The sequence below is a fragment of the Callospermophilus lateralis genome, chromosome 18, assembly GCF_048772815.1.
Source record: "Callospermophilus lateralis isolate mCalLat2 chromosome 18, mCalLat2.hap1, whole genome shotgun sequence".
Lineage (NCBI taxonomy): Eukaryota > Metazoa > Chordata > Mammalia > Rodentia > Sciuridae > Callospermophilus > Callospermophilus lateralis.
In genome coordinates, this window is record NC_135322.1 from 55391771 (window position 1) to 55416588 (window position 24818).

The window sequence follows — 24818 nt, forward strand, 5'->3', positions numbered from 1 at the left end:
AATGGAACCCACTCTGCTGTACAACTGTAATGCACAAATATAAAAATTTTTAAAGTAGGGTACAAATGACTCAGTGATGTACAACTTTCTTTTTTCCTCCCTTCAAATAATTACTAGGACTGTACTGTCAAGGGAAAGCAGTTGAAGAAGAAATGAAAACAAATACATCTTAACAATCCTTAAGTATAGCATATATTTACAATTTCAGTACTATACAGAAGGCCACTATCCATCTGTTCATTTAAATGTATCAATTTCTAAAGTTACAGTTCTCATAGGCCCACTTGTCAATTAAATTAATGTCCACCATCCTTTGACTCAGAGACTCTCTCACAGCTGACTTGGTCAGGAGAGCCCACTTGTGGTTCAGGGCTAAGACCCTGGGTCGGTGCTCTTCCCCATGGGAACTTCCATTGTAGTAGCTCAGCTCTGGGCACCTGCCCTCCCACTCCAGCGATGTCCAGGCCACGGCAGCCAAAAAGTAGGAAAGGCTCGTGAGCAGCTGCTACTGCGGCCGTCTGTGAGGACAACACACTCCCACCTCCTGGGTTCTGGAGCTTCCCTCTTGGCAGAGAGCATTTTACCAGCATTGACGGGGTCCTCTGGGATTACAACACCCACCATCTGTAGGCTCAGAAAGTGCTTTCAAGCAGGCAGTGACACCCACACCCGGTGGGACACACCTCCTGAGTCCGAAACCACTCCATCATGTGGCTAGTGTGGCCACCGTGACCGCAGGTCAGGCAGAAATTGGATGATCCCCGCACGGCCACGTGGCAGATAGCACACTGGAACGTGAAGCCTTTACAAATGGCACACTGTGTGCCCCGGACCTCGCTCCGGCAGTGGCTGCAGTACACACCAAACTCTGGAAATGGGCGAAGGTGACAAAACAAGAGGCACTGTGAGTTTGGTTTTGAAAAAAGAAACAGCTCTGTCACCTCCCTAAGAAAACAGAAGCCTCTGAATGGAGACCCTTCCTCTTCACACCACCACTCTCCAAGTCTCCCAGGGCTACACATCCTTTCCTAACCTCTGACAATGGGGACAGTTTTTATGACAGATTACTTATCAAGGAGTAAATAAAACTTCAAAACAATGGCTGTCACACAAACTTCCTTTTCATGAAAAAAATACATAAATTCAATAATAACTTGACTTTCTTATCAGACTATACATGGATAAATCACATTTATAGACCAGGTCATACTTCAAATGTCACATTTAAATTCAAGTCTTATTTAATTGGCTATGAAAAAGCCATTATTTAGAGGAGAAACATGCTTCATATATGGACATAAAGTCTACAAATCTTCCCAGAAAACTACTTTTTGGCCTGATGTATGTAGAGATGTCGTGTCCTGACAGGCCAGGAACACTGATACACATGGGCACCACAGGTTGAGGGTATTACTACTGTAGTGTAAGTTCTGCAGCTGAAACCTGGGAGAGGTGAAATGGATCGTTCTTGGTTCCTGAGAGACAAACTATTAAGGACAATAAAAATACTTCTAGTGCAGAGAACAATTATATTATGATCCCAGGGCTTTATGAAACCTCCAGGCAGAAGCTAATTCCAAGGCCTAAGTGGAAGAAGGCTCTAGTGTGTTAACCTCACAACAAGGAGAGTTTTGTATATTAACCAAATCGCCTACACACAAATGTAAGTAGAACCAGCCAAATAAACAAGCCATTGAATTAATAAATTGAAGCAGGAAGGAATCATCCCCAGGAGAGGCCGTGAGGACAAAGCACTTGCTTTGCTCTGCCACTGTTACGACCAAGCACTGCATATCACATGGGAAAAAAGCAAGAAAACAAAAATCATAAAGAAATACCCTGGCTAGCATTAGCCTCCCCAGTACAGGAGGTCTAGAGCCCTGTCATAGATATCTAACCTCCTAAATGGAAATTACTTTATCATCCCTCGAATTTGCTATGCTAATGCCCATAGATCTGGGATGACCCTTGCAGATGAGAGAAACTGAGAGGAGCCTGCTGGTATCCCTATAAAGACAATGCCTGTGCTTTGGGGGCCTGCTGGTATTTTTCTTTCAAAACCTTCTGCATCCTATACCTGGGCAGCCAATTCCCCTAAAGTTGTAAAATTTTGCAGATCAAAGCACTTCTCGATTGGTTTTGTCTGTGATCTTCTACAATTCTTCCACCTCCTGTAAAAAATCTTGTGACATTGTTTGTATTGGTACTAGGATATATTATGAACCTTGCTTAGGTGGTTCCTGGGTTTATGTTTCAGACTCTGATTGGATTATAGACTTCTTGCCCCCACTCACCAAACATCTATTCCTTCGTACATCCCACAGAATTGTAGAAGTCAATAAGGGTTTAGCTGATTGATGCACTGACACATCAGTTCCATATCTCTGTGATTCATGTTTTCCTAAAAACTAATTTTAAAAGACAAATTGCTCTGAGCTATCATTAATCTCTTTCTAGTATACTTTCCTGCTGTTAGACACTATGAAAAAATGTATTGCTCAAATAGCATTTCATGCCTGTATTTCTTCAAGTATGTATACTGAAATAAATCACACTAAAATAATTCTTATTATTCACTGTTTAAACCTATGTATTGCTCTGTTTTTTTTTCTTTTTTAGTTAAAACTATTTGCACAATTTAAAGAGTCAAATAGTCCTATGCATCTTGGTACAAAACCCAGCATTTCCTCTTACCCGCACCCCTTTTGAACTCATCTGACTGCTTCATTTCTTTTTCCCTCCTTATCTCTAAACAACATGTTTATAAGGCTATTTCTTAAGTGTCACATGTAGGCACTACCCACTGGCTGTCCACAGTGGAAACACTCCCCCAGTCTCCCAACGACAGGCACACCACTTGCTCGAGCCTCCCTGCGCAGTTCTCCCCTGGCTGGATCACGTTCTGCTTGTGCATCATTTACCCATGCAAACATCATTCAAGTCATGTACTATGACACTTTCCCTTTCTTGAACATTTTGTTTTTCCCAGAGTTAGTGACTGTCTCACTTTTTCATTTGTTTAGTTTGCTATGTACTTATTAATAATTCATCTCTGAACTTTCCTTCAAATAACTGATCTTCTATAAACACACTGAACACTGAGCTATACTAGATAATTTCTTCAATTTTCTCTTGCTGGAGCCAGGACTCCTGACTGGTTTATGCCCCTGTCTGTATGGTAAGCACCCTCCATCAGCACTCCAGCTTCCTTATTTATGGGAATGAATCTAGTCCTCCCTAGATAGGCTTAGGCTGACTTTTATACATGATTTACAACTGATTAGAAATCATTTCCTTGAGAATTCTGGAGGCATTCCTGTATTGTTACCTTGTATCCAAAGATGTGATGAGGTATGATGCCATTTATATTCCTTACCCTTTGTATGTGACCTTGTTGTTTTTTTTTTTCTAGAAGTTTCCAGGGTGTCTTCTGAATCCCCCATCTTTCTTTGGCCATTATGCTAGGTCCCTGGATGGAGCTACCACTAACTCACCTGATTCCCAGATCCCAAATTTTATTGCTAACATTACTTCTCCTTGCAAAGGTATACCTTTTCAGAAAAACTGTATACAGACAGTAATGGTAGGGTCTGGAGAGAGAGGAAATCAATGTTGTGTTCAGTCACTCTCTTCAGGAGTTTTCCATTTCTTCCTCTTAGAAAAAACCTCTTTGCTTAGGTTCTTTCACATCATTGCCCATCTTTTCCTCAAAACTCACTGATGTCTCACTCCGTCTCCACCTCTGGTTCTTCCTCCAGGGCCCAGCTCCCAGGGTGGGCAAGCTCTTATCTGTGCTCCCCACACCCTCCCTTCCCATGCCCACCCAGCTCCTAGGTAAACACGCCCATTTTCACAGCTCAAATACTGTCCACATGCTGGAGATCCCCAAATTCCTAGCTCTAGCCCCCAAATCTCCTGAGCACCAGACTCACATCTAACCTCCCACCAGACTCCTCCCATCCCAAATTTCATACACATCTCTAACTATCTCAAACTAAGTTCACAATTTTTTTTCCTGTATTTTCCATCTGAAAAAACAACACTGTCACCTACTTAGTTGCTCAAGCTGGAAATCCAGGAATCACCCAAACTTTGTCTCTCTTCCTTAATCCCATAACCAAATTATTAGCCAGTCATGTTGAGCCTAACTCTGAAATATATATATATGTATTTTTGTGTGTGTGTGTGGTGCTGAGTGCATGCAAAGCAAGCACTCTACCAACTGAGCTATATCCCCAGCCCTAAAATATATTTTTAATCTCTCTTTCTCTCTGTTGTGACACCACCCTCAGACTAGGCCACAGAGCTCTTGGATCACAACAACTGCCAAATGGTCTTCCTATTCCTACTCGGCCCTCCCCCAGTCCTCCTCTAACAGCCAAGGTGATCCTCTTAAAATGTAAACCAGAGCATGTCACTTCCTTCTTAATGCCCTCCGAAGCTCACCACTGGACTCAGAATACAACCTAAATCCTTTACCACAGCGTACAAGTCCATGCTGGCTATGGCCCTAATAATCCCACAATCTTAATTTTTAAAATTATTTCTATGTTGTTTAAATTTTTTTATCAATATGTTTTTAATTGACACAGAGAAACTGTACAATGTGGCATTTCAATACATGTACACAGTGGGCTATGATCCCTTCAGGGAGAGCCATCTCCATCACTTCAGACTTACATCATTTCTGTGTCAGAAACCTTTAGGATCTTCTCTTAGCTATTTTGAAATATTCAACAGTTACCTTACTGAGCTACAGAATATTAAAAGTTATTCCACCTATCCAACCATATCCCTAACTCTAATTTTGTACCACTATTCTCACTTATGGGTTCTGGCCACACCGGCCTCCCTTCATTTGTTCAAAAATGACAAGTCACCTCCTCATGGGCTGCTTCTCTGTATGGGACGCCGCTCTTCCCATTGACCTTCCAGACAGCCCCTTCTCAGCCTTCAGGCCTTGGCTCCTTGGAGAAGCCCTTCCTACTCGCCTTGACCCATCTCTTAGGATTCACCTTCCTGCTCTCCCTGCCCCAACGTTATTTTTGTTTGCTCATTACTATTTGTCACAATTTGTGATTATTTAGTTTTTCTCCTACCAGCTGTGAGTTCCATAAGGGAGAAAAAGACTGTGTGAGCACCGAGTACTGGGCCTTCCAGGGGCTTGAAGGGGCTCCACATGCGTTAGTTAAACAAGTGAGCGAGCACCCCACTTCCAATCCATTCTGAGTATTGGATCTGAGACTACCTCTTTACAATTGAAAATGAATCTTGTTATCAAATGCAAGGGTTTTCAGGAGCTTGGATAAGACTCAAAATGCTTCTGAAATTTGGCCTATAAATGAGAATGGAAGACTTTACTTCAGGTCTGAGATTGTGGACAAATTAAATGATAAGATCTTCGAAATGGTGACAGGAAAGAAAAGAAATTCACACTCACCAATCCCTTTGTGGGGATCAGGGGGACAGGACACAAACTTGAGCACTTCTGCTCGCTTCTCTCTTAGCCCCCAACGGTAGAGGATTTCTCCATAGCATTTCTTAAAGTCGTCAAACTGCTGGGTGTTAGCAGGGTCCAAAAGCCTGGATAAAATTCAAGATTTCCTGTCAGTTCCAGAAAACATAAGCTCGATACCAAATGGCATTTAATATATCTTTCTTCAAGCAAGAGTCCTGATCTGGGAGAGCTGAGTTCTGGATCTGTGTTCTCACCTGGGAAGGCTGTTACCTTTTATTTTTATCATGTTGGTCCCGTTCCCGCTCTCGAGGATCACTGTAGGTCAGACTCCCGAAGCGGAGTTCTTCTGGAGAGGACTCTCCCCAAGGCGAAGATAAATGCTCTGCGTCTCTTCCCGCTGAAGAAAAGCAAAGACGAAGGGAAGACGCAATCAGTGAAGACCTGCAGACACCTGAAAACTCTCAAGCCACAGTGTCATCAACTGAGTCCCTGGTAGAAAAATAAGCTAAGCTGAAGATTCTGAGAAATATTTCTACCTCTTTGTCCAGGTTTTTACTACTAAGGGAACCTGATCATTAAGTGCACTCAATAATTAAGGAAATTATAGTATACTGACACAGAATGTAATGCAGTGATTATTTATAAAGATTTGTTAAATGACATGAGAAAATACTCTTGATAAAATTAAAAGCCAAACGCAATCTAGCATATATAGAATAACCAACCACACACGTACACATACTGGAAGAAAATGTTCTGGAATGTTAATGGATGTTATTTCCTAGGTAAGGGAGATCAATAATTACAATTTTTTTCTCTAATATTTTTTGTCTGTGTTTCTTCCCTGGGCATGTACTACTTTTATTTATTTGTTTTGGCTTTATTTATTTATTTTTTTAAAGATTGGGTCTTGCTACCTTGCCCAGGCTGACCTAGAATTCCTGAGATCAAGCAATCCTCTAGCCTTAAGCCTCCCGAGTAGCTGGGACTACAGGAACATGCCATCCTACCTGGATCCTGCACTACTTTTATAATCAAGAAAATTAAGATTATCTTTAAAAAGAAATTTTAAAAATCCTGGAAAACACAGAGACACCCACTCATGAAACAGACCCTCACGACCAGCTGGAGTCAGGCCCAGCTTTATTTCTCTACACTGAAAGCAGTCTTGGGAAGAGGTGGGTGATAGGAAGTGGCAGATGATCCTGGAAAGGGCCATGTGAAGGAGAAAGGAGAAAAGCTGGTTTGCGGGGAAGAGCAGAAGTACCAAAGCCGGATTATCAAGGCTGCGAGATGGAACAGAAGACCTTTCAAGATACAAGACCAGGCCTTGCTGGAACAGCATCCCTCCCATATCAAAGTGAGAGAACTGAGAACCAAAAACATGGGGAGCAACATGCACTAACTGAAGATTCACGTGGACGACAGCTTCTAGAGTACGGAGAACCCGGTGCGGCCTGGGTCCTTCCACACCAACCTATGTTCCAGCCTCCGGTGCTGAGCCCTGGGTCCGACATACTGGAACAGGAACCCGAGGAGGTGAAGCTGGGCTACAGATGGGAGGAGGAACACACTGGCATCAGAACACTGGTCCACACCACAGTTCACATCAAGGAGAAATCAGACACGAGCCAGAGAACCACAACTTACATATCGACTGTGGGACACCATGAGATTAGAAGACCGGTTAGGAAAAGGCCCGAAGGGGTTTGGGATGCCCTGAGGCCGAGACTGGGCTTCGAACACACTGCAGAGCATTGCCAAGGTCTGCACGTCGCGGAGTCGGCAATAATGAGCCAGCCTGGAAAAGTAGGTGCCAGGAAAGAAAACAAGTCAAGCAGGGGACAAGGAAGGACATCTCGCAGTCTCTGCCATGAGTAGGTGCCTCAAACCCTGTCAGGAACTGGGGCCTTCTGCAGGCTCTGACCTACTTTGAATCTGGCTACACTTGTGTTGGAATAAAAGGTATCAAAGTCTTACGAAGGGCCCAGATCCCCACCCTGAGAGTTCCTGACTGGCAGTGAGGCTAGAGCCCAGTGCAGCTTCTCCCCAAGAACCAAGTGGGTTCACCTCACACCTGAGTGAGGAGGAGTCTGCGCCTCCTCAGGCTCCCCAACTCTGAGGAAGAATCTCACTGCTTTGGGGGCACTTCCCATATTCATCATTCATATAGTGTGAAGCTACAGGAGGTGCCCAGAAACACCCTACTGCCATAGCATGGTGGAAAGGCCACTGACTCTGGAGATGGACTTGTGACTAGGAGCTATTAAATAAGAATGACAAGGGATAAATATTTTACCTTTTAGGTATTCCTGTTCCCTTTGTCTTTTGGGACTACCTTACCCTAGAATGTGAGCTAGGGATCAGAGGGACTTTGCCCCTGGGATGGAATAATACACCTTCCTAGCACTCAGTTTTGAACATTTTTAATTTTTTTTTACTATCTTTCAGAATGCTTACCTCAAGTAAGTAGAACAAACGTTACCATCCCTGTATGGGTGATAAGGCAGTGGGAGCACACGAGCAGGTGTCCTAGGTCTGGCCTCAACAAATAAATAAAGCAAACCTCAACCTGCAGAAGTGGAGTTTCCTTGCCTGGGCCTAGGCCTCAACATTATGGACATTCAAGACATTTTACTCCGTGGTAAATTATTTTATATCTTATAATTCTAGCTTGCCATATATCAGTGTAATAAATTAAACACAAATTCAATGTTTCTATGTGTTGCCCAACAGTGTGAAAGCGCCCAGTGTTGGGAAAATAAATACACACCATTCTCTTATCTCTTCCCTGGGGCCAGACCCCACAGCATCTAAGAAGAAACTCATCTCCAGATCTGGGTTCACACAGATGTGATTCACAGACTAAAGTACGTGTCTTCAGGCGTCTCTAACCCTTGTTATAAGTGACAAATACTATATAGTACCTTTTGCTGTAAGAAATTCATTCTGTACAGAGGTAATTTCAGCACTAAAAGGAAAGATCCTACTTCTTCCTCTCATTTCTTAGGCCTCCTTTCATTTCTAAAACTTTCTCTTTTTTGTTTTGTTTTTTGGTTGAATCCAAGGCCTTGGGCTTGAGAGACAAGCACTCTACCAACTGAGCTATACCCCAAGCCCTGCAACTTTCCCTGAGGCAATAACATTTAATGTGTTTACAGACCAAAAATCCACATCATTCATTTTTCTCACTTTTAGCTCTCAAAACCTACAGGGACTCCAGCAGCTGTCGCCCAAATGGATGCCGAGCCCAGGGTGTTTCTAAATCTGGGTCAGACTTCGGACCAAGGCAAAGATCTGTAGCTACTGTAGCCAGCGACCACACCTGGAGAGATGAAAGAGAGAGACTCAGACTGATGAGGACAGGAACAGAACCATGAAGGAACCCCACCTCCCCTCCATCTACAACCTAAAACCCTGCTATGGAGCGCATCGAAAGCTGGGAGCTTGCTCAAATGCATAAGGTCCCGCTCAGACTGACCAAATCAGAATCTGCATTTTATAAGATCCTCAGAGGACCTGTATGCACTATAAAGTTTGAGAAACACTAGTCTTAAACATCATTAAAGGGCTAGGAATGTAGCTCAGTGGGAGAATGCTTGCCTAGAACATGCAAGGCCCTGGGTTTGATCCCTGGCCCTGGGTTTGATCCCAACCCTGGGGCGGCAGCGGGGGGAAGAGTTCATTAAATGAATTTCAGAGAAATGACTGCAATAATTTCAAGGTGTTACCTATTTAACACTAACTCATGAATTTCTGATGTTTGAGAGCATTCTGAATCATGTTGAATGAAGATCTGTCCTTTACCCAAATAATGTAACTTTTTTTGCTTTCATTATGAAAGTTTTAGTATACCCTCTGAAGCTAAAGAAGAACAGGTTGAGGCTAAATAGACCTGGCTTTCTTTTTGTTGATGCCAAATCTGGGGAATACCTCTAATCCTGATATCTCATGGGGCTCAGAATCATTAGCAGAAACTAATGTCCACTCAGTGTTTATTAAATCCAAGAAATGTGCTAAATACACCATGTTATAAACAAGCCCCCATCCCCTGATACTTGTATCAAATACTACTTTTAGCGAATTTTTTTCAGTAGTGATACATGACTGCAGCCCACTAATTGGAAAGCATTATTCTAGACTGAGAGAAGCTAAAAAGGGAGAAGATATTAACTTTGCATCAAGGAGTTTATAATCTAAGAAGAAAGAATAGGCAAATAAAAATGCTGAAAAACAGAAACATCAGACATACAAAATCAAAATTATGTGGCACCAACACACTTGAAAATGACACACAAGTGTTGTGGAAGAGAGAAAACTTAAGTTCATATTCATGTCTGAAATTAAGGACCCCCTTGAATGGCTGACTTGCTAGGGTTGGAAAGCTTTTCTACCCTGGCTGACAATTTAGCCACTTTACTTCCTCACTTTATTTTATTTTTTTAGAGAGAGAGAGAGAATTTTTTAATATTTATTTTTTAGTTCTCGATGGACACAACATCTTTGTATGCGGGCCCCACACATGCCAGACGAGCACGCTACCACTTGAGCTACATCCCCAGCCCTACTTCCTCACTTTAAATTATCATTTCTTCAACAGAAAGAGTGACATTTGCATTCATTTCTGCAGTTTTTGTTAAAACAGTAAACACATCATTTTCAACATGGGCATAAGGAACAATGAAAATTCTTCAAGCTTTCTCACTGATGTTATTCCTCTGTCCCTTTAAATCATACCAAGTCACAAATGATGACAAAGATAATTATAAGAATAGCAGCAGTGACTGTACCACAGAGGACCTTTTCCATCTGCCCATACAGTTATGAGACTTTACAGTTATTACATCATTTAGTTCTCACAGTGGCTTCTGGAGCACTGCTCCATTTTACAGTTGGGAAACTTGAGGTCTGGAGAGATTCAGTGCCTGGCCTAGGAGCACACAAGAATGCTGGAGCCCCAGGTTTGCCTGAAGACCCGGTCCTCCCCAAGCATTTGGACTGCCTGCTCTACCAGGTCAATTCTGCCTATAAATTATTAAACACTTAAAAACAAAACAAACAAACAAAAAAAACCAACCCCTCTTTAAGAAGTAATTTTTCCTTAGAGGATGTTTTTTTCAGAACATGAACTTGGTCTGCCTTAATACTGCATTCACCAATCTAATCTTCTCACCAACCACTTAAGGAAATTATTCTCAGGCTTCTCATTTTACAAACATCTGAATGGCCTTAGTGTGAGGTAACTTGCCTAGAGTTCCTCTGCTAGAAGGAGGTGAACCAGGCCTCCCGTGATAAATCCCACACTGCTTCTTCTATAAATAAATAAACTTCTATAAATAAAAAAAAATTCTTCTATAAAGAAATTTCTCATGCTGTCTTCTTGCTGTGTACAAAATCTAGGTGTCTTGGGCTTTAGAGAAATAGGGTGTGATGGTGCACACATGTAATCCCAGCAGCTCAGGAGGCTGAGGTAGGAGGATTCCAAGTTCTATGCCAACCTTGGTAACTTTGAGACCCTGTCTCAAAATAAAAAATAAAAAGGTCTGGGGATATGGCTCAGTGGTAGAAGAGCACCCCTGGGTTCAATTCCCAGTATTAAAAAAAAAAAAAAAAAGAATTAATTCATGACTACATTTCTCTTATAAGGGTTTCAGGCAAAAACTTGACAGTATTTATTAGAAAATAAATGGAAATCTTAGGAAATCTTAGGGATTTTTTTTTTTTTTAATCAGATAAAAGTCAAGGAAGGGCCTGGTGTTGATTTGTTAGGAGGATTACAAGAAAAAATACCAAGCTAATAGGACAGCCTCTAATAATTTCCATTGTTCAATCTAATCCTCAGACTAAAGAATAAGGATGCAAGAGAGTCAGAAAGTAGATTAGTGGTTGACTAGGGCTGGGGACAAGACGGGATTGAGAGGTGATAGCTGAGGGCATGGGGTTTCCTTTTGGGATAATGAAAATTTTCTAAAACTGCTTGTGGTGATAGTTGCACAACTTTGAATACACTGAAAACCACCGAATGGTAGGTTTTAACTGGGTAAATTGCATGTTACATGGACTACATTATAATACAACTGTTTAAAAAACAATATAGACTCTGTGCATGGTGGTGCACAGTGTTATCCCAGTGACTCAGGAGGCTGAGGCAAGAGGATTGCAAGTTTGAGACCAGTCTCAGCAACTTAGTGAGACCCTGTGTTAAAATAAAAAGTAAAAAGTACTGGGATGTAGTTCAGTGTTAAAGAGCCCCTGGGTTCAATCTCCAACATCCACCTATCCCCAGGTAAAAACAAACAAACAACAATAACAACAACAATATATATATATATATATATATATATATATATATATATACACACACACACACACACACACACACATACACATACACACGCGTGTGTGTGTGTGTGTGTGTATGCAGCAGCTTGCTTTAGTAAACTGATGTGTTCCTGCAAAGATGAAGGAAATTTAAATTTTTTTAAAGATTAAATCTTTTTTTAAAACTCAACATCTATACCTAAAGGAATGCTTTGGTAAATTTTTATGAATGAAGCTTTTTCCCCCTAGTGTTGGGGTTTGACTCCAAGCCCTCATGCATGCTAGGCCAGTGCTCTACCACTCAGCTACTTGAGAAACTAAGGCAGGAGGATCACAAGTTTGAGGCTAGCTTGTGCAACTTAGCAAGATCCTCTACCAAAATAATATTAAAAAGGGCCGGAGATGCAGTTCAGTATGCAAGGGTTCAATTGCCAAAACCAAAAGAGAAAAAGAAAAAACAAAGAGGGAAAAGAAATAAGAATTGAAAGTGCAAATGGCAAAAATTACATACTCAAACTAGGTATGCAATGATTATTGTGGTACTGGAAGAGAAAAGAGATGTAGTTTAAAGAAAGAAAATCAGACTGGCCAAGGCAGGAGGATCCTAAATTCAAGACCAAAATGGGCAACTCAACAGGCAACTTGGCAAGATCCTCTCACAAAAAATAAAAAGGGCTGGGGATGTAGCTTAGTGGTAGAGTACCTCTGGATTCAATCCAGAAAAAAAAAAAAAAAATCAGTAAATTCTTTAGGATTTTTCCAACTAATCATTGGTAAGAATGATGACTATAGTCAATGATCTGGGGTTTTCTGACCTGAGACTGGTCTCAAACTTGCAATCCTCTTGCCTCAGCCTCCTGAGTTACTAGGATTACAGGTGTGCACCACCATGCACAGTGTCTATATTGTTTTTTAAACAACTGTATTATAATATAGTTCACATAACATGCAATTTACCCATTTAAAACCTACCATTTGGTGGGTTTCAATGTATTCAAAGTTGTGCAACCATCACCACAAGAAGTTTCAGAAAATTTTCATTACCCTAAAAGGAAACCCCATGCCCTCAGTTGTCACCTATCAATCCCTTCTTGTCCCCAGCCCCTAGTCAATGATCTGGGAATTTTGCTATAGATTAGCAAAGAAAACAAAACAAAACAAAACATTGCAAAACAGGAGGCAAAAATGTTGCTAACCCATGACTATCAAGTGACAACAACTTGGTCATAAAGGGAAATCCCAAGCTGCACCAACAGGGAGGCATGTACCTGGACAAGATCCTTTCTTCCAACAAGCATGGCTGAAGCAGCGTTCTTCTGACATGTTTCCTGAATATCATTCACATTCAATCTGAAATTTTTTTAAAAAAATAAAAAAGTGTCCTTCAGTCTAAGATCCTAAGTCAATTCCTTCTGGTTTAACAGCCTAGCAACTGCCTCTTTGCTGTTCACTCAAAATGTGTTTCACTGTGTTGGCCTCAAGCTGCCTGCTATCTGACACTAGGATTAATGAGAGCCATGAGGGCTATGGGTTCTCATCCAGGGAAGGTGAATTCCTCACTGTTTTGAGTCAGGACAGAAAGCCAGACTCAAATGGTAATTTGCCAACCAGTTTTTATGTGAAGTTTCCAAGATTTAAAGGATTTAAATATGTTCAACACTGTGAACCAACAAAGAGCCTTGGGCTGTTAAAATAATACAAAATAAACACTTCTTGTTATGTGTTCAAGTTCAGGAAGAAGCAGGAGAAACACAGGCTAGCAAACATGCTGGTCACTCATCTCCCACTCCCCTTCAACCAAGGTGATGCCTTTGATTTGTTTTATATATTGGATATGAGAGCCAATTCTAAGATTCCTGTCCACTGCCATACATATCCTCCCTATGAAACTGAATGGCACCAGTGAATAAATTGATGGGATGTTGCTCCTGTGATTACATTATTAAGCACTGGACTTTGAGTTTGTCAAAAGGCAGACTATCCTGGGTAGGCCTTACTTAATCATCTGGGCCCTTAGAAGGGTCTATGAGCCACTGTTATTGGTCTGAAGAAGATGAAATTCATATAAGCATTCTATAGCTGCAAGGATCTGAATTCCGTTAATAACTGAATAAGCTTAGAATAGGACCCAAGGCTTAGGAAGAGAACACCACCTGGCCAGTGTAATGATTTCAGCCAGGTGAGACCCTGGGTGAGGGTCCAGTGAAGCTATGTTCAGACGGATATTGCAAGGTATGCTGTCTGAAGCTGCTAAGTCTGTAGTAATTTGTTACAAAACAAGAGAAAGCTAACACACTGAACTTCTACTAAAACTGCTTTTGAAGAAAAGCTTGCAACACTTACAAAAAAGGGTTATGGATCCTGACTAAGCAATAAGGGAAGCTTACTTGAACTCTTAAACTTACATGTACAGTTCTCCCAGTGATTTGTGAACAGGAAGGAGGCATGAAACATCTTGGATGATGACTTTCCCGGCAGCCTTGATGGGTCGATTGCCAGAGTCTGATCCCTCGCGCTTACTTTTCCACCTCCTTGATTTCTGGGGGAGATGACAAGAGAGAACTAATGAGGACTTTGAAGAGTGGAAACCTAGAGTTGCAGAGCATATCATATTTGGGTCATTGGTAATTTGCAGAAACTTTAAATTATATCATGCCCACAATTACATGAATCAGCATCTGTAGGAAATAAAAGGATGACAAAAGGACTGACCTTGTGATCCAAAATCCTAACAGGAAAATAGGCACCAAATGCAGGACTATCTACATTCTGCAGGTGCTCAAAACCAGATACCAGGAAGCCAGAATTAATTAATTAATTAATTAAGACAGCATGTAAATAAGTTAGTAAAGGCCCCCAAAATGTGGGAGAAGAACAAATTTTAAGATTGTTAAAGTACTAGGTTCAAAGTTCTTGCCTGAAACTAATCAAAGGTGTGTGTGTGTGTGTGTGTGTGTGTGTGTGTGTGTGTGTGTTTCTTTTTCTCAGACAGGTTCCAGGGTTTGTTGTAATTTTAACTTAAGAATTTTTTTTAAAAGAAATTTTAATTTAGACATATCAGTGCAAATTCTGCAAACCTTAATCTATGAAGGAAGATAGAAACTTGGGAGCTCAGGAATTTTTCTAGCAACTTAAATAATTTCTAAAAGTGATTATTTTAGGAAGCCAAAAATAAGTCAGGGGATTATATAATGGACATGAGAAATCATGAGCAAGGGTCCCAATTCCCCAGAGCCATTCCTGTGTGTGTGAAATGGGAAATGTCCTGGAAATCCAGAATTATTAGAGTGCAGCTCCATCTGGTATCTTCAAAATGACAACCAGCCACAGGAGCAGTAATCTATTTTATTTCCAGAAGTTCAAAAGAGATCACCAAAGTGGTTCAAAACTAAGGAATGGAGAGACATACTTAGTAACAAAGAAGGGGAAAGGAACAAATAAATAGGGCCTGACATTTGGATTTAGAAAACCACAATTAACTGGTCTTATTACCACATGTACTGTTCAATATGACCCTGGGCAAGTTAATCATCTACTGTGGATTTAGTCTCATGCATGTTACTCTTTGCTCACTGATAACTTGGGGCCAGTGATGGACTCTGCTGTCAGTCTCTTGAGGTCAATAAGGATACAATGTAAAGATATGGGTGCAAACCAAAAAATGCAATCTTAATTAATATGAATATATAAACTCAGGAATCTAAATTAGATCATTATTTGATTACTCACAAATTCATTCTTTTGCAAGTGATTTTTTGGCTGGGGTGGGGGTGGGGGGCGGGATGGTACTGGGGATTAAACTCAGGGGTGCTTACCGACTGAGCCACATCCCCAGCCCTATTTTGTATTTTATTTAGAGACAGGGTCTCACTGAGTTAGTGCCTCACTGTTGCTGAGGCTGGCTGTGAAGTGGCGATCCTCCTGTCCCAAGCCTCCCAAGCCGCTGGGATTATAGGCATGCGCCACCATGCCTGGCTGCAAGTGATTTTTATACAATCACTTATTCATGAATTAGTCTTGGTCTAAATCCAGGAATTCTGACCACTGATGTCCCATCTAATCCAAAGGTGCCAAGTACATATAACTTCCTAAAGGATTAATACATGTCTTGGAACATATTAAATGCAGGACACCTGGACTTAGTTTCAGGCAGGCACACCATAATGTAGTACATATGCTTCACTATCAGATTGGAACCTTAACCCATCTGAGTTTAAGAAACTCTATTACTATTTACTACTTAACAAGTCATTATTTTTCAACACAAGGGGATGCCTAATCTATTCTGTCGGGTAGCCCTTCATCTCTTCATGCCCTGGTTCTTTCCAAAAGAAGGATTACGGGCATACTCACAAACATACTATCCTTTTAGCCACAAACATCCTGACTTGGAAGCAAGTGAAGGATGGACATGTTGAAGGTAAACAACCTGTCATGGGAGCAGGCAGAGTTAACTGACGTAAGATGGACATAGTTATGTGCACTCAATACTATGCACAACTTGCTGTAGGGATGGTAATTTCATGTACATGTACCCTGCAGTGACAGTGAAAAGTGCTTCACTAGCTGGGAACAACATACCCACAGGTTCCACAAAACTGACCATCTCAAATAAGACTTAGGGTACTGGATTAAGAAAAAACCTTATGCTAAAAAGATTCCACCTGGAATGGAATATGATCCATCTAATTTGGTCTTCCGAGTTGTTGGAAGGCTTCTAAAATACTGTTGCAGGAAGTCACTCTGGCTCCTTATTATAAAGAGAAAATGAGAAGCACTTGAGCAATCGAGCAACTCAGGATAGTTCATTTAACGACACAGCTTAAATAAATGGAGGCCTCGAGAAGGATCAGGCCTACTAGCTTTTAGAACACACTGAAAATAACCACAATTTCCTGGTTTTTAAAGCAAACAACAACAACACATTATTAATCATATGAGGGCTCATGTGCCAAAAGTGGTTCATTTGCAAGTAGATTAGTTCATTTAGAAACTGACAATGAAACAAGTCCAAGAGTACAAATGTTTGGCTTAGGATTTAAAGTCTTGTCTGTTGTTATTACCACCATGTTAATCCCCACTGGTGGCCTGCTCGCTCTGGGCTGGGCACCTCACTGCAACTCCATGATATAGTGAGGATGTGGGGCTTATTCAAGGTCATGGTCATCTAGCCGAGATTTCAAAAGGCCTGTCATTCTTGTTAACTTTTTCCCTCTTCACTGTATATGATTCTAGATTAACCAGGAAAAAAAATTTAAGACCTGGCTAAGATACCTGTTAATATTGTAAATAGTTTGGTCCACTTTTAAATGAATCCATTTCTGCGTGTAAGAAGATTCACATTTGAGCCTCGTGACGCCTGCTCCCACATCATCCTTCCACATCAATCCTTCTGCAGTCACTTCTCCTGAGCATCATGACTGCATCCAGCTAAGTCAGAGTAGTCAGCCTGCTGCAGCTCCTGCAGCCACACAGCTTTCAATGGGGTAAGCCAGACTCAGAACATGACACTGTTACTTCAGGCTAGATTTCAGTGTCTGGACCTTCACATCTCCTTTCGTGGATTTGTTAAGACTGAAGAAAACTTGGGAGTTCAAAGAAATGTCTTAGGGCTGTTCCCCAATTTGCAGTCTTGTGTTACAAGATCAGTAGAAATACACTAATGTGAGTCATCAATAAATACTCCATGAAAATATTGGCAGCGGTCTTTGACAATTTTTTGTAACTATTCTTATTGAATTATGGAAATCATGGTCTGTGTTTCCTGGGACATCTGGAGACACCAGCCCTCGAGGATTTAACTTCGATCTGTACTGGATGAAGAGGAGGTCTTCATAGAACTTCACTCAGTTGCCTCTCAGCCTTCAACAGAAGGAGTTCCCCAAAATGAGATCCTCCTAATTCCTGCTACCAGGAATCAAGCTGTCAAAGCAATTATGGAACAGTGCTTGTAGTTTTCTTAATCCAGCAAGGAATGACTACAAAACATTGTCAAAAATCCTTAAAAGGCTACAAAATAGTGTTGGTATTGTGTATTTTTAAATTTGTTGACTTAAGAGTTTTAAATATGACATATTTCCCTTTCAGCCTATAAGGGTCACTCAGCAAACATGTCTAATGGCCAGTTATTCTGGAGATTTAAATATAAGATTGCCTAAATGACAATATGCTATATCTCAAATGAGATGTTAATTGGGGCCTTGGGTCCTGGTTGCTCCCTAACAAAAAGATGGATAATTTTTCAGGGTGTTTCTTCCAGGGCCTAAGCAATAAAAAGCATTCCTGCTCCACTCACATTTTCCCTAAGAATGCTTTTCTCCTTAACATCTTAAGGAACATTTTAAGAGGCTCTCGACTTAGCAACTGTCAGGTAACAACACATGGATTTCTCCCAGGATTCTTTGGTTTCAGATAACAAAGCCTAAGATGTGGTTACTCTGCCTGGGGTAAGGAAGGGCACTGTGTTGTAAAAGCTCCTGCCCCTCCTGCATTGCTCCAATCTCACTCTGATGGGCTTTAGTGTGGAGACTTCTCTGTGAGGTAGAATTGGTACCTCTGGGAGAAAAGGATTGTGCATTTCTCTTAGGTCTTTTCAATGATCCACCAACACAAAATGCCCTTCCCCACAGATTTCATGAGAAGGGACTGAGGGAAGAGAGACAAAGCAAGACAGACAAAATATTACGTGATGAGCTCCAGGATGTCCCTCTGAACATCCCAGGAAGGTGTTCATGGATTACGGCAAAGAGGACAGAAAAGAAGGGTTGGGGGGGAAGGAGGCACTGGTGCAAATAGCACTGAATGACAACCAATAGCCAGCTCGCGACTGTACCACCAGTGTTACTGCTACAATTGGAGGCAACATCAATGCCAGAAAATGGGTTAAATGTAAAAACAGCCCAAGAATAAGCCACCAACTGCTTCGCAGCAACCCCATCAACAATAAATAATCAGCAGAGTGGGCAGTGAGTCAAAATGAGTTCCTATTTAAAGAGCAGCAGAAACGAGGACTTCTGGAAAATCAGTGGAAATTCAGCTGTTGGGTTGGCTGAAATCGGCTTTTTGAGAAAAGGTGGCCATATTGGTGGCTCCACCTACAAGTTGTTGGCAGCAGAGGTTGGTACCTGCTAATCCAGCTCCTGATTTCAATAGGTGTTTATGAATAGGCTAAAGGACTGTCCTCTAAACATTCTTTATACCAAACAAAATTTACACAGAGCCTCAAGGCTGCCTTGAGGTCACCTTGGCACTACTGAAACATGAAGGGAATGGGTGAGGAAGACAGAAGAGGGGAGATGGCCAATAGGATGAGTCAGAAAGGAAGAAGGGGAGGGGACATCTGCAGCAGAGGTTTTAATGTTAATGTAAAATACTGAGGCTAAGGGAAAAATTTGTTCCAGATAATTCCTGAAGGATAAAACTAGCTTATGTATCCTGCCAATGAAGCAGGTGGGAAACTTTCCCTCTCAGAACCAGACTGAGACTATGAAAATAGAGACTAAATGGCAGAAGCCTCTTATATCTTCCTCTGCTCCCCGCATGCCAAAGGTAGGCTTTTGAAAGCTCCATGGAATTAGACAAAAGCTCCAAGTGAAATCAGGGGAGCTAAAGTCATTTAATCAGGGTTCCTCCCAAGAAACCAGTATTGCTTCATTTGCAAAGGACTCCAGTCGTGACCTGTAACGGAGTTCAGCCATTTGAAACTCTGAACTGAAAAAGGAGGCAGTCCTCGGTGCCTGACTCCCCAAAGTGAAGGGCTCACTTCTGCTGGTCCCGAAAACCAGCCAGCCTGTCATTTCAGGTTCCTCAAAGCCAGGCAGGTGGCATTTTATTCTTGGGCCTTTGGGTAGAGACAGGATTAGTTAAGGAGAGCATTTGCACAGCGCACAGTACCGGGAAGTCGTTAATTGCTTGTATGGACCAACGTCGCCGGGCAGAGCGAGGAGACATCTGTGCGTGAAAACGTTACACCCAGGAGGAGGGAAGAAAAACACCAAGAAAATTAAAAGGGAAAAATATAGAATAAAATGAAAGCTTCCCACACATCTGATGGATTAAAAGGTATATATACTGCAAAACCGGAATTGGAATGACGAACACTTGTGAACCTCAGCAAAGCAGTTTCTGGATTTCCTCGCCTCCCCCCACGCCTTCACCTTCCAAGCCCACCTTCGGTTTCATCCATCTTCAGTCACATTTCAGGCATACGGAGGCTAGTGTCAACTCTGACAAAGAAACTACGAGAAGGTCCGAGGCAGGAAGGACTAAGGTCACAGTGCCAGGGAGGAACAGGAGAAGACTCTTCCCCTCTGACAGGTGAGAAGGAGAACGTGTTCAGAGTACATTCTCATTCCCCAAATGGAAGACGTTCTCAGATAGGCTCCATAACCAATTTGGGTGAGGGTGTGGCTGGGGGAAGGAGGGAAATGGGTGTCATGACACGGGGACTGAAGAACTATTTTCAGAGCAAGGTCGGGGAGAAGGGAGAGCCCTGGAGAACTGAGGGGAAGATGGGGAACTAAGCTGAGGAGGAACATTCTTGTTAACAAGAGCACCTAGCATGGAAGTGGGAGCAAACGACACTGATTATGGAGATCTGTAGTTACTCTGCTAACTGAAAGACCTCTCCAGTTATTTACAACAGAGCTATTTTGGTAACATAAACCGAAACAAAGATGAGAGGCTGAGAATCTTTTTTAAATGTCTGTAGGGCAACCCTAATATTTACCTTAAGTTCTGGGCCTTCTGATTTATCCTAAGAATGCATGATATTTTATCAGTGATTAATAGCTGGTCTACTTGCCAACTTCATTCATGTAAGCATCTCTGTGCTTTCTGAATTCCTATGAAATTTGAAAGGTTTTTAGGTCTCTTAATATTTTAAAGTTTTTAGGAGCAATCCTTGGAATTCCATCTGGAGAACACTGGGGGAATATGACAATCCAACCTAAGTAGGTCAGGTTGAAAACACAAGAGAAGCAAACAGTCGTTTCTAAATGGCTCTATAAATATCTTTTCAATCTCAAAAACACCCTGTAGCCAGGTGTGGTGGCGCATATCTGTATCCCAGCAGCTCAGAAGGCTGAGGCAGGAGGATTGCAAGTTCAAAGCCAGCCTCAGCAACTTAGTAAGGCCTTAAATAACTCATTGAGACTCTGTCTAAATAAAGTACAAAAAAGGGCTAGGGATGTGGCTCAGTGGTTAAATGCCTCTGGATTTGCTCCCCAGGCACACAGAGGCTAATGTCAACACAACTCTGACCAAAACACTACTCTTTTCACCAAAAAAAAACCCCTATAATTCCTTCATTTCTAGGTCATAAAATTGGCATATTCTTTTTTTTTTTTCTGAGATGGGGGGTCTTGCCTTGTTGCTGAGGCTAGTCTTAAACTTTTGGTTCTCCTGTCTTAGCCTCCTAAGTAACTGGAATAATAGGCATATGCCACCATGCCTGGAGCAGGCATATTCTACTCCTTCATTCTCCTTCATTTATTTTATTTTATTTTTTTAATATCAGGGATTGAACTTAGGGGCACTCACCCACTGAGCCACATCCTCAGCCCTATTTTGTATTTTATTTAGAGACAGGGTCTCACTGAGTTGCTTAGCACCTCACTTTTGCTGGAAGTGGCTTTGAACTTGCAATCCTGCCTCAGCCTCCTGAGCGGCTGGGATTACAGGTGTGTGCCACCACACCCAGCCAATCTCCTTCACTTAAAGCTCTTGTGGTAGAGATCTAAAAGGGAATAAAGGTATGCAGGAGAAAAAATGGGGCACCAAAATATGTGGTAAACTGGAAAGTTTCCAGGACAAAACAATAAAGTGATACTATTTGACAGGTGAAACTAGACTCCTGCGGACTAGAAAATAACCCTCAAGATGCACAGGCCTCTGGTAGGAAGACAAAGCCGCCTGTGTAGGACATCGTGGAGTATTCCACTGCTTTAATTCCCCCTCTGCCCTATTTAAATAGGATGGACATAAACAAGCTTCAAGGAAGGTAAGTTTATTTCAAATTCATCACAAAATAATGACTTACTCATTCTTGCCTTCTTAAGCTAATACGTTGAACCACACAAAACTATTCTTTAAATCCAAAATGATCAAATATCAGCAATTTCAAATGATTTACCCTAGTAATGATTACACATCATCCATTAAAATGTGTTTCCCCTCCCCAGGGCCTCTGAGGGTCTTAAGATGTTCTATTACATGCTTAAGATCTATGAACTTTTCTATATAATATTCTATACATCAGAATAAAAATTTCCTGTGAGATTATAATCATAGCAACCTCCCATTTTAAATGGTCATTACTTAAAATAAAACTTAAATACCACTAACTATGTCAGACAAGGATACTATAATGGCCCATCTTCTGTGGAGAAGCTGCACAGTACGAACTCCCCCAAACTGAAATATCCCCAGCAGATCCTATCTGCTAGTTTGCAGATGCTTTGGTCCCTCTTTATGATAGTGGTGGAGTAAAAAGGACCAGAGCATGTAAACAGTAATGTAGGCTTTACCACTACTTCTGCAGGAGGAGAGGTCCCATCTGGGAACCAGAGTTACCTTGACTATACACAGGCTTTCCACACTATCACAAAGTCAAAAGCGCTAGTCACTTTACTCTGCCCAATCCCAACCCAAGCATGGTAACACATGGCATAAACTGAGAGGAATTCAGAATTGCCCTGACTAAAAGGTCTCCTCGACCTGGCCCTGATGTCAAAAAAAATTCTCACCTAAGGACTGGCGGGTATAGATCAGTGGGAGAGCGCTTGCTTTGCATGTAGGAGGCTGGTTTGATCCCTAGCACTACATAAATAAAGAGGAGTCACATTTATGTAACCATGAGTTTATATGGCCTGTATGGCAATAAAATGTCTAGTTCTAAGCAGTTTATCAAATCATCTATCCAATTACATTCTAACTTGTAGAAAAAGAGCTAAGAATTTTTAATGTAAAGAGCTGGGGGAAGACATAGTTTGGAAGATGTTCCAGGGAAGTCTGTGCCAGCCAGGAGCTGTGTGGAAGGGGACTGTAGAAAGCTGGACAGGAGGCAATAGAAAGTCATTTTCCCTATTTAACTGAGTGGTTTACCTAGGACTGGTCAAATCAGTTGCTGCCATTTGTTTCAGTCACAAGTAACCCTGAGACTAGTTAAAGGCAGAGCTGGTCAGGCTAGCAGTACAAGACAAGGGTGGACAGTATCCTGCAACTGGAGTGAAGGCACTTCTAAGACCTGATAGAAATTCATTTTTTTAAATTTAAAATCATTAAATTTTTTTAAAAAGCAAATTTTAGTTAGAGATAATTCACTATTTCTCATTTAGTGGGGGAAAACAACAAAGAATTCCTAAGCACTGAGTTTATGCAGTAGCTCAGTGATAACTCTTTACCACATCATGTCATCAGCTAAAGCCTGTCATTGCCAGATTCTCAATCTGACAACCCAAAAAGAGTTCTTTTAATCAATTATTCCAAAGTTCTGCCACCATTCTCTCTACGGTTGTTACCCAAGCTTCTTGCCAGCACAAGAAGAACTGCTTTCAGGACAGTGAGTTCCAAGAACTCCAGAACATAAGGATAAGATCAGGTGGATTTTGTATAAACCAATGTATTCGACTGGGGACTTAAATGTATTTTTAGCAGAAGAACCTTTTAGAGATGAACTTTAAAACTCTCACAACTGTGAAATTCCCACTATGTCAGATTCCAAGCCTTCAGAACATCCCTTAATCTGTTGACAAACATCAGAATACCAACAAAGACCGGAAGCTTAATTATTCTAACGGAAATAATGGGGATCAACTCAATGAATGGGGAATCCAAGGACTGGGTTAAATAGGGAGTGAAGAACGCGGACTATAAGTACATTGGCCCCTCCCTCCACCTTACAGTCAATGAAAAGGAGCAAAGCAATGGCCTTTGAACAAACTATGAGAGTGAGAGCTATAAAGGACTACTAACTTGGCTGCGGTGGGCAGGCAAACAGAACAATCCAGGAGAAGGGGAAGAAACAAAGGCCATGGCTCTGGCACTTACCCGCTCCTTGTAGTAGAAGGAGCTGATGGAAACCTGCTCTTTCTCGCTGCGTGTGGGGCTCCCGCTGTATAAGCGAAGGTTCCCAGGGGCCTCTGTGCGGATCTTCATTGGTGCGATCAAGCCAGTATGATAAGCAGACAAGGCGGAGAGAGATCTGTAGTTGACAAAGAGAATTATCTACACTGGCTGTTTTTGTTTTTTTCCCCATATTTGTAAGTAGTGCTATGCACAGCACTTGCTGAAACCAAGAGGAAAAGACATGGGAAGAAAAAGAAAAACTAAAAAAAAAAGAACCAAGCAAAACTTTTAGAGTGGAAAATGCTTTATCTGCACAAGCACAGGATACTCCCATGATTGTATACACAGAAAACTCAAAGCTTTAAATAACTAGAACTAATTAGTAAATTTAGATTCAAGATCAACTTATTAAAAATATACTGTATTTCCATATATTAGAAACATCTAGAAAATAAACAGTTTTTAAAGTTTTATTTACAATAGCATCAAAACACAACAAATACCTAGGAACAAACTTAGTTTTTAAAAAATGTGCATTAGAAATGTGAAGCAGCAGGCATCACAATACCAGACCTTAGACTATTCTTCAGAGCAATAGTAACAAAAATGGCATGGTACTGGCACCAAAACAGACATGAAGACCAATGGTACAGAATAGAGAACACAGAGACAAACCCACATAAACACAGTTATCTCATACTAGACAAAGGTGCCAAAAACATACATTGGAGAAAAGATAGCCTCTTCAACAAACTGAAAATCCATATGCAGCAAAATGAAATTAAACTTCTATGTCTCACCATGCACAAAACTCAAAATGGATCAAGGACCTAGGAATTAGACTAGAAACCCTGCACCTAACAGAAGAAAAAACAGGCCCAAATCTTCATCATGTCAGATTAGGCCCCGACTTCCTTAACAAGACTCCTAAAGCACAAGAAGTAAAATTAAGAATCAATAAATGGGATGGATT

The 24818-nt window shown here is 41.4% G+C and overlaps 1 protein-coding gene across 1 annotated transcript in view; it reads right to left on the reverse strand.

Moving 5' to 3' along the window:
* Positions 1-210: 210 nt before the first annotated feature.
* Wdr59 (WD repeat domain 59) overlaps positions 211-24818 on the reverse strand; it is a 78104-nt gene continuing 53496 nt past the window's right edge. Inside the window, exons 18-26 of the mRNA XM_076838562.1 lie at positions 23828-23981; positions 14185-14318; positions 13048-13129; positions 8671-8783; positions 7109-7259; positions 6936-7008; positions 5729-5855; positions 5441-5583; positions 211-868 (exon numbers count right to left, since the gene is read on the reverse strand). Coding sequence (XP_076694677.1) covers positions 633-868; positions 5441-5583; positions 5729-5855; positions 6936-7008; positions 7109-7259; positions 8671-8783; positions 13048-13129; positions 14185-14318; positions 23828-23981 — 1213 coding nt within the window. The 3' untranslated portion in view covers positions 211-632. The remainder of the gene's footprint in view (positions 869-5440; positions 5584-5728; positions 5856-6935; positions 7009-7108; positions 7260-8670; positions 8784-13047; positions 13130-14184; positions 14319-23827; positions 23982-24818) is intronic.